This window comes from Myodes glareolus, chromosome 7 (assembly GCF_982192425.1).
Source record: "Myodes glareolus chromosome 7, mMyoGla1.1, whole genome shotgun sequence".
Classification (NCBI taxonomy): domain Eukaryota; kingdom Metazoa; phylum Chordata; class Mammalia; order Rodentia; family Cricetidae; genus Myodes; species Myodes glareolus.
In genome coordinates, this window is record NC_142032.1 from 96,364,895 (window position 1) to 96,375,947 (window position 11,053).

General features: G+C 34.7%; 2 protein-coding genes across 2 annotated transcripts; both read right to left on the reverse strand.

The window, feature by feature from the left end:
- Nucleotides 1–3,184: 3,184 nt before the first annotated feature.
- Nucleotides 3,185–4,129, reverse strand: LOC125417090 (olfactory receptor 5P79). Its single transcript, XM_048460366.3, has one exon. The coding sequence runs from the start codon at nt 4,127–4,129 to the stop codon at nt 3,185–3,187; it is 945 nt and encodes a 314-aa protein (XP_048316323.3).
- A 3,842-nt stretch (nt 4,130–7,971) lies between these two features.
- Nucleotides 7,972–8,917, reverse strand: LOC125417091 (olfactory receptor 5P76-like). Its single transcript, XM_085692596.2, has one exon. The coding sequence runs from the start codon at nt 8,914–8,916 to the stop codon at nt 7,972–7,974; it is 945 nt and encodes a 314-aa protein (XP_085548722.2). The 5' UTR covers nt 8,917.
- Between the last annotated feature and the right edge of the window lie 2,136 nt (nt 8,918–11,053).

The following is an 11,053-nucleotide window of genomic DNA, read 5'->3' on the forward strand; positions in this document are numbered from 1 at the left end:
CAAGCTTGCTCAGCATGCCTTCATAAATGGCACATGACCATCTGCCCAGGAGTGGAATCAACTACAGTAAGCTGGGCCTTTTCACATCAATTATTAAGCAAGAACTGCCTTACAGAAATGCTTACAGGTCATTTTGATGGAAGCATTTTCTTACCTGCTGTCCCCTCTTACCAGATAACTCCAGCTGTTTGCAAGCTGCCAAAAAATTTAACTAACATACCATCTCACTAGGCTGAGTAATGATGTGGGGGTTCTCATTCTCCCAGTATAATTGTAGACCCAGGTAGTGAGAGTAGAAAGGAAGATATGATGAAACAGCTCTCCACCCTGTTGAACCACTTTTCAGTTGGAAGGTTATACTTCTTCAGTTGTGTTTGTATGAATTATGGCAAGTATTGCCCAAGAAGCTTCCATTGGACCAGAGTCAATGTTTAACTGTGACTTCATTAGGAAGCTCAGGCTTACAGATTCTTGTCTGTGCCTGTCTTGGGGTCTGGAGGAAGCTCTACATTATCTTCAGTAAGTGAAAACATAAAACTAAAGAGACTTCCTTCTGTGCTGTCCCTCTGGTTCTGAGTAATCCAAGCAGTTAATCTGCTTTCCTTTCATATGAGTCCCAAAACTTAAAAAAATAATGAGCACCAAAATTATTAATCCAAACTCTCACTTGGGTTTAAAGAAGGTTAGCCTAATATCCATCATAGCAGTTCAGATATGGAGTTCTCCATATTTAGGATAGAAGAAACTTACCAAGAGAAATGCGTCGAAACAGTCTTCTTTTGTTGGAGAGTTCTACAAATCTGATCATTTCCCTTTTCAAGAGCAGGCCTTAAAGGATGGCAAATGTTTGTGACATTGACTTTATTGTTAGTAGATACTGTTTACATGCCCAGTAACATATCCACAACCAGCAAAATAAATGATTTCAGACAGAGAAAGTGTCTTTTCTCCTGAATTAAATTTTTCATTCATTGAGGATTCTTATTTGTTTAAATTTATGAAATTCCTATAAACATGTGGAAATTAGAGTTTAGAGAAACAAAAAGATATTTTAATCACCCAAATGAAACATTTAGCATTGTGGGAAAACAAGTCATGAATGGTGCTCAGAGAAAATGGATATCCTCGCGCAGAGGAATGAAATTAGTCTTGTATATATCACCCATGCAAAACCATAAACTCCAAATGAACAAAAAAGCCTCAATGTGAAACCCGAAGCTATGAAACTGCTAAAAGAAAATAAGAACAGTTCTCTTCAAGCCATAGGCACAGGAAATGACTTTCCAGAATGGAGTTCTTTAAAAGCTTCTACACAGCAAAGGAAATCAACACTCATGTGCATTGGGAGGCCAGAAAGTAAAATAAAATATTCATTAACTATACATCTGATAGAGGAGTAATAACCAGAATATATAGAAATAAAAATACAACAAACAAGAAAACAAATAACCCCATTCAAAAATTTGGACGCTTACAAAATAATATAGTTAATTTAACTTCATGGCTGTTGATGTTATATACCTAAACTGATTTAGAATCTGAGGCATAGAAAATGAAAGCTAGTGATCAGTGGTGTCAGTTATGTTTCCCCAGAGAAACAAGTCTATACATACATATACACACATATATGTATATGTTTATAGATGTGTACACAGACACACTCACACACAGCATCTCTTCTAACAGATTTTTATGGGATTACCTCTTAAATTCACATACACAAGGAGAAATAGGGAGATAGAAAGTGTGTGTGTGTGTGTGTGTGTGTGCGTGTGTGTGTGGTGTCTACAATTTTCTCATGAAATAACATGACTGATCATTTAAAATCCATAGGGTAGATGACTATCTAGAATATACTGGCAGGAGTTGTTGCTATAGCTTAGAGTCCAAAGTTGTGTTGGAGGCAGAAAACTAAGTTCTTAGAAACCCTAATATTTAAAGCCTTGAGCTGATCAGAAAAAGCTGTTCATTCTGAGAGATAATCTGCTTTACTCAGTTAGTGGTAGATACTAACCACCCACTCACACCACCCAACTCTTACTTACAGCAGTATTGGAGCAAATATATATGGGTGTCAAATATATGTGGGTGTCACCTCATAGTCAAGGTGACACAGTAAATTAGGCAATTTATTGGCACTATTTATTATGAAAGACATCAGCCTAAAGTAGAAAGACTGGCAATAAACAGTAGTAGAATATATTTGTCTCAAATGTACAGACTTTCTGGAAAAGTAAAACAACAGAGAAGGGGGAAAATATCCTTATTTTTCCTTTAGAAATGATCTTATTCAATGATGGGGTCCTTAAGTGTAAGGAAACATGTTGGGAGAGAAAAATAAATATTGTTACTATCACATTGAGAAGAATAAAGATTCTCAGGGAAACTGGGGCTATGGTTTATAGATAGATCACATTGATTCTAACAAGCTCTGGATTCCACTCTCATAATTAAAAAAAAAGTTTCCTAGGGCAGCATAATAGCCAATAATATCTCATCCCGTACATGAAATGCTCCTTTCATAAACAGTCAGTTTTGGCATCAGAGAATTGAAGAACATATCTAATACCTATGAGTGTTAAATTTTTATTCAAATAGATGATTCTACTGCAATAAAACACCTGAAACAATTTTATTGTCTGCTCAATCTTGTCATTTTCTCTCTAAATATGTTTGTTCTAGCAACAGTTATTATACACACTTACTTAAGGGTAGCTGTTATTGAAAACGGACACAGACTTAAAAAATTATACATAGAAGAGAACTACTTTAAAATATGAATGCAAGTGAACGATAATTTTGAGCATCTGATTTTTTGGAAATATTTTTGGTTATGCATGAAATGTATAACTTATTATGAACATATAATTTACTTTCTGATGTATGAACACTCACTCTGTACATTTATTACCAAAACTCAAGTCTAGTAATATGCCATATCATGCATTCAATCATCAATACCCAGTTTCATTTTTTCTTTTTTTAGGGTGTAGGATCCCCTGGAACTAGAGTTACATGCAGTTCTGAACTGCCATGTGGGTGCTGGTAATTGAACCCAGGTCTTCTGGATGAGCAGTTGGTGTTTTTATCCACTGAGCTATTTCTCCAGTCCCCAGTTTTTTTTTAATACTACGGTATATCATTATTACAAAGGATGTGACAAAATAACAGGGTAGAGACATCTCTAGGAAAATGTTTTCTTACTTAGCTGTTTCTTCAGAGCATCCTTAATCTCATTATTCCTGAGACTGTAGATGAGGGGGTTCAACATGGGGATCACCACCATGTAGAACACAGATAACACTTTGTTCTGGTCTGTGGAATAGCTGGACTTGGGCATCACATAGATAAATGTGACAGTCCCATAGAATACAATCACTGCAGTGAGGTGGGAGGTGCAGGTGGAGAAGGCTTTGTGGCGGCCCTCAGTGGAGCGCATCTTCAGGATGGTGATGAGAATGTAGGTGTAGGAAATGGCTATGACAAATACTGTGATCACAATGATGGATCCAGCAGAAAATGAATCAAGAACTATGAGGACACTGTCATCAGAACAGGAGAGTTCAACTAAAGGAGTAAAATCACAGAAAAAATGATTGATTCTATTTGGTCCACAGAATATAAAAGAAAAGAAGGAAATGGTGAAGAAAGAAGAATTAAGAAAACCACCAATATATGATCCTATAATCAACTGGACACAGATTTGTGGGGATATTTTGGTTGAGTAAAGCAATGGGTTGCAGATTGCCACAAAACGATCATAAGCCATGGTAGCCATAATGAAGGACTCAGTTGATCCAAAGAAAGCACCTGAGCCAAGTTGAATGGCACATCCAAGGTAGGAGATGGTATTTCTCTCTACCAAGAAATTGGCAAGCATATTGGGAGTGACAGAAGATGAGATGCCTATGTCAACAGAAGCCAATTGGCTGAGAAAAAAATACATGGGGTGATGGAGCTGGGAAGAGACTCTGATGAGAAGGATGGTGCTGAGGTTCCCAGACATGGTCACCAGGTAGACGCACAGGATGATGATGAAGAGAATGACTTTAAGGACTGGGTCATCTGTGAAGCCCAATAAAATGAACTCTGTCACTGCCGTGTGATTCCCATCCTCCAAGAAAGCCATGGGACAGTGTAGCTGCTGCCAGAGCAAGGCTGTGAAGGAGACATTACAAAAAAGAATTTTATAAATATGTGGTTATATTTTCTATAATACATAAATAGTACAAATAAATGTATCCTTTAAACCATATATTTAGAGTAGTACATTGGGTTACCAGTGTTTATATGTTCATATGCATTGATTATTTAATAAAGTTCAAAATAAAATGCTAGAAAATTCCTTCAAATAATGTATTTTTAATTTATATTTTTGTATAATAAAATACACCTAACTAGATTTAATCCTAAATATGTAAATTGTGAGACTTTTTAAAATAACAAAGAATTGTCACATGTAAAACAAAGAACTAAGATGTACAAATACAAAATTATGCAATGGAGTCCTAAGTATTTTCTAATCTTTAAGAATCCTTTCCAAATCACTTTAAATATATTATACAGTGCTTTACTGCTGTTTCCATGAAATAATACTAGAAATCTTAGTGATTCAATTTTATGGTTTATAAAAAGGGGGGTTTAGAAATGTTAAGGAAGTTAACAATGCTAGAAAGCCCTGAAATGAAGACATGAGCTACAGGCAGTGTGAAGTCAGTCTTCTCTTACTATACTGTGTTTGATGAGTGACAAAAAAAATGAGTAATGTGTTAATTTGGTGGAGGCAGGAGGTCAGTTTTTCTAATAGAAGGTCCATGTTTAGCATTGTAGATCATCAAGTCTGCCAACTATGTGACTAACTTAGGGCCAATTTTTAGAGTGAGAAATAAAATATTTTACAATATTTGGGAAGAACTGATATTATAAATGGGAAGGCATGGTATAAATTAAGCAAATATTTACTTACCTATCAAGCCATTGCCTTATGGTTATTTTTCACTATCAGTCTAATCACTGACAAATGTGTGATTACCATTTCTAATAATATTAGTTTGAACTTATTCACATACATACTCACCAAATCTTCTCCTAACATAATGATGTTTTCTAGCTATTCTACCTGGACTATCAAGTTTACCCAGGCTCCCCAGCTAGGAGCAGGTTATCATGTCTTGAGACATTTAGCCTTATATTCTTGTGTTTGTCCAAGGTTCCTAGAGCCTGTGATGCTAGAGTAGCCAGTCAGTAAACAAAGTCTGTGTTTTCATGAAGTAATGGTCAGGAAATCACCAACCTATGTCAAAGTTTTGAATTTATTAGCATTTTTTCTTGGAGCTAAGATTACACAACATTAGAGACCATGTGGTCTCTAGGTATGTGAATAAATACGAGAGCTATGAAAACTAAATTCTATGCCTCATTATTCACAAGAATTTGACTATGAAAATATAAATCATCTTAATTTTTTCTTATTTATACCTGACTTTCTTCTTTACTACAACTTATAAATAGGTACATATTTTCAAAGAACAATGTATTCTCCACTGGTAGAGGCAAGTTAGGACACTCACCTTTTGAAATAAGGACTCATTCTAAAGTAGAAAGTGAAGATAATTACATCATGTTTTTATAGTGTCCTAGCTGTTCCCCATAACCATTATTTTCATTATTTACCATTGAGAGTAAGTCTCTGAAGAGTCTGAGGCTTCAAATATGAATTTAAATCCCCAGGGATCGTTATCTCAGGTGAAATAAGCCATTTTTGACATATGAACACAAATTTCAAGTAGCAATTGTGGATTTTTTTATATGTGTTTTGGTGTGCTTTTGTTTGACAATTATTAGAAGTATATGATTAAAAGATTACATTAAACAAATGTTGATTCTAGGTTCATTTTAAATTTCATGCTAGTGGATTCTGAGATAAAAAGTCAATATTTTCTTGTTTCATTTAATACCATTCCATTGGTGTATTTTCTACTGAGTGATATAATTCCCTTCATTAGGTAGCTTGAAGACTATGGAGAGGGAGGAAATGTAAAGCTGCTTTTCAAAAATGCAGTTATTTAAGAAACATTTATTTTTCACAGCTGAAGATAAAAAAATTTGTTATATAGAAAACTATGAGTACAAAAACATGTGGCTTGTCCTCAAGTAAGAATTGATAGCATATAATTCATACCTCAAGTAGATTTTAGCTTTTATTTTATGATGAAGGTTGGTAGAAACTTTGTTCAGTTTGAAGACCCAGTCTGATTCCTGATAATCTTCATTTTATGGAGTCTTTCACTCTATCTCTGATACCACCTTGATGTAGTGGCTGAGCCCTGAGAATTGATCAACTTTCAAAATTTCACCATCAAAGCTCTTTTCTTCACTGCCCAATTTCCTGAGTAAAGTAATTCTTAAAACTCTGAACAACCCTTTCAGGGACCATGAAAACACACACACATACACACACACACACACACACACACACACACACACACACACGTATGCATATATATAATTTTAGGTCTACTTCCCTGATTTTTCATTTACTGGGGGATACTTAGAAAATGTTTATTCTGTAAGCTATAATTTAATGTTGAATATTTACTTAACATTTTTTGAATTATTCCAGTTGTATGCAATACAAGGGTGATTAAAGTGAACAACTCTGCCAGTGTTTGAAGAGAAGCCACAATGAACATGAATGAAATAGTGCATTCACACAACTTATACACATAGGTACTACCTTATTTGACATGTTCCTCACATCCTACAATCCTTTCTCAGGTTTCTCAGGTTTTAGGTTCTCAACAATATCTGCACTGTCAAACCTTTGTCTGTGGCACATGAACCCCCCACACAAGTCTTTGTTGTTGATTTTTGTTGTATCATCAGTTCTCAACCTCTTCTGATAGCCTAAATCACTTATGTTTTAGTTTTGTTGTCAAGATCTTCTATTAGAGTTTATATTACACCTTGACACTTTTCATTTGGAACTACATCCAATGGGTTAGACTATGTATTTGAAATATATCAGTGGACACCATTCTGAATTGTTTGAAAATGTAAATGAATGAATAAAACATCAATCCCTTTTGTTTTATAAGCAAAAAGATGAAATTTGTTTCTAAAACACTAAAGTGGAGGAGAAAACAGCAGCAAATGTGATCATCATCCATAGGAGAAGATTTGATTCCATCTCTCCTAAAGATAGTCAAAGTGTTTTAAAGATATATAGCCAGGTTTGCTCCCATCTGAACATGGGGATGAGGGTCTTGTCCATGAAGTCAAATTGACCTTGACCAAGAAGGAAAATTTCTTCTTCACAGTTTCAATGTTGGATTTATGAGCTTGGTTCTTTGGTAGAAAATCATTTCTGTTGTTTTCTTGTTGTTTGATTATTTTGGTCCTTATAAGCTCATGAATATAAGTTAATCTAAGGTAGGAATTTAATGTTTGAATTCCTATCATGATCAAACATGATAGAACAAATCTCTCCATTCTATAGTAAATGAAGAGAAGAAACAAAACATTGTGGTTGCCAAATATCCTTTATGGCATGTCTCTAGTAAATTAAGAACTGCCCACTAGGCTCAATACCTCTGATTCTAACCCTTACCAACAGCAAAAAAGAATATTTATTTAACAAAAACATGAGAATTTGCACAGTTAAAATGCAATATTTAACAAAGTTGACTATCAAATATTTTAAAAATACAAAATACTTTGAAAACATTGCAGCATATTATGTTTTATATGAATCACCCTTGCTGTTAAAACTTTATTTGATTTTATTGAAGGTAGCTTACTATGACTCTTCTATTTCATCTATAATCTGAAAATTGAACTGTGATATTTATTGCAATGGTTCTTACTTGATAATAATGTATCAACAGACTTTCAATCACAGACCCTCAACTTGTGTTACTATATCCATAAAACAGTATTGAAATATCAATTCCTACAACATAACAAATGTCTCTAAGAAAATATTTTCCTACCAAATTGTCTCTTTAGAGCACCTTTGATCTCATTATTCCTGAGGCTGTAAATGAGCGGATTCAACATGGGGATCACCACCATGTAGAATACAGACAATACCTTGTTCTGGTCTGTGGAGTAGTTGGACTTAGGCATCACATAGATGAATGTGACTGTGCCATAGAACAGAGTGACTGCAGTGAGGTGGGAGGTGCAGGTGGAGAAGGCCTTCTGACGGCCCTCAGTGGAGCGCATCTTCAGGATGGTGATGAGGATGTAGGTGTAGGAGACAGATATGACAAGGACTGTGATCACAATCACAGTGCCAACAGAAATAGTGGCAAGAACAATGGAGACATTGTCATCAGAACAGGAGAGTTCAACTAAAGGAGTAAAATCACAGAAAAAGTGATTGATTCTGTTTGGTCCACAGAAGAAAAAAGTAAAAAAGGAAATGGTAAAGGAGGAGGCATTAAGAAAACCACTTATGTATGCTACTATAAGCAACTGGACACAGACGTGTGTGGACATCTTCATGGAATAAAGCAGTGGGCTACAAATTGCTACAAAGCGATCATAAGCCATCGCAGCCAGAACAAAGCACTCAACTGTTCCAAAGAAAGCACCTGAGCCAAGTTGAATGGCACATCCATAGTAGGTAATGGTACTTCTCCTTACCAGGAAGCCGACAAGCATATTGGGTGTGACAGAAGATGAGTAGCCTATGTCAGCAGAGGCCAAGTGGCTGAGAAAAAAGTACATAGGGTGATGGAGCTGGGAAGAGACTCTGATGAGAAGGATGGTGCTAAGGTTCCCAGACACGGTCACCAGGTAGATGCACAGGATAATGGTGAAGAGGACAACTCTAAGGACTGGGTCATCTGTCAGGCCCAATAAAATGAACTCTGTCACTTCAGTGTGGTTTCCATCCTTCAGGAAAGCCATGGGACAGTGTAGTTGCTGTCAGATCAAAGCTGTTATAGAGACATTACAGAGAGGGAGTAATAAAAAAGACTTCATTTTCAGCAACTCGGTCTTGGTATATCACAAATAAATGTATTATTCAAAATAACTGACAATTTTATCTGACAAAATTTTAGTCAGGACTCTGGCTGTGCATATACTTTTGTGGATTGAATGTGACTTAAAGTTTTAAAACAAATGCTCGCAAGCTTCCTTTATACAATGTATCTCTTGTCTTTTTAGTTATTTATAGCAAAATGCACCTACGTGGTTTTATAACTGAAGTTTTAAAATGTGACACTTATACAACAGTACAAAATTTATAAATTGCACAGACAATGTGCAATCACAGAATTACCTGATGAAGACTTGAATAATGGCTGATCTTACTACATGCCTATTATGTACCAGAGCAACATATTGAACTTTATGTATATGGTTCTTTAGTTTCCCACAGGCAGTATTAATCAATCTTACTATTTCTATTTTATTGAGACTATTTAATTTGAAAATGACAAACAGTTTATGACTACACAAGAAGTCTAGGATCAACATATAAATAAAAGGCAGAATGAACTTGATTTAAACCTTTAATAACTATTATTCATTTGAGAGTCACACTGAAATTCAGAGCAAATATACATTTTAGATATACAGAAGAGTAGTTTTGCAGCTATGTGCTTAATACACAAAATCTAAGCTTCCTTAGTACAACTTTCATGTAGTATATTAGTGAAGTAAGGGAATATCAAGATGAATTTTCTTGAACTTGAACCCTGACTGCTCTTAGGACTGGAGAGGGAGGAGGAGAGGGAGTTGGGAGAGTGGGAGGGTAGTTGGAGGAGGGGTGGAAGTGGAAATTTTTATAAATTAATAAAAAAATTAAAAATTAAAAAAAGAAAAACTAGAAAGGAATCAGTGCTTTTTAACTGGAGCGTGATTGAATGAAATTACATGGTTTTCTACACAGTACAATGGCAAAAAATATTCAACCTAAGAACTTAAGAAATTTACCTAGGTTCAACCAGCTCGAGGCTACATTCACTCTTATCTTAAGATTTTTATATCTTCTGTTTGGTTAATATATTTGGTGCCTGTGAATCTAGAATATTCTGTCAATAAGCAAAGTAGTTATTTCTACAAGTGATTACCAATAGTTTACCGCCAATATATTTAAAGATAGTGATGTCATTTGCCTGAGTAGTAACTTCCTGTACTCTTAAAGAGCATGCTCGATTCCAGCTCCAACAGTGGCTAGACAAATAAGAAATCGTTAACAAAAAAAGGTTACCTGAATTTTCAAAGGAGTTTGAGTATGTAAACAGAAATTGATACACATATTTTTTGTTCTAGTTTATTGACTTATTCTATCTGACTTGTATACCCACTAAAGTTTATAAATTTGAATACATTTCTAAGAAATAAAGTAGTTTTCAAAAATAAAGTTAAACTCAGTAAACCAAATATACCAAAAATTGCAAAATTTACCTTTTCCAGCAAAAATTCATTGTAAAGTAATAAGCTCAAGTTCTCTTTTCTTTTATAGATGTACAGAAGTCTTTTATTGTCAATGTTTGTTATCAAGATGTCCCTGCTGAACCTCTGGATTCAAATGTGGATTCAAATCACTGGGGATTATTATTTCATTCCCATTTAACAAACACACACACATACACAATTAATATTCAAGGAATTGTTCAATCTCAAGGGGTATTTTACACTTTTGCAAGAATTAGTATGTTTCCATTAGATTGTTGTTCAAAGAATATGGATATGTTAAAATTATTTCAGGAGAATATTGGTTTAAATTATTTTATAGTTCAGGTTATAGTAGGCTAAACAAAAATTACCCTTTTCCATTCTGTATAGTGTTATAACTTAACATTTTTCCAGACCAATTTAGAAGTCTGTAAGAAAATCAAAAGTTAACTTTATGGAGTAGACTTATTACAAATGGTGTAAGAACTTTTTCTAAATGTTCACAGTATCCCTTCTAAGTATGGGCTCATAGATCTTGGGCAGCTCTGGAGATAATTAAAAAGAAAGGGAGAAATGCTTTCTTGGTTGAATATTGTATGGAAATATCTCATATCACTTGTCTTAATTGTTCCACTTCTGT

Excerpts from the sequence above, each read along its gene's own strand:
- LOC125417091 (XM_085692596.2), bottom strand. The coding sequence starts at position 8,916 with ATGGCTTTCCTGAAGGATGGAAACCACACTGAAGTGACAGAGTTCATT.
- LOC125417090 (XM_048460366.3), bottom strand. The coding sequence starts at position 4,129 with ATGGCTTTCTTGGAGGATGGGAATCACACGGCAGTGACAGAGTTCATT.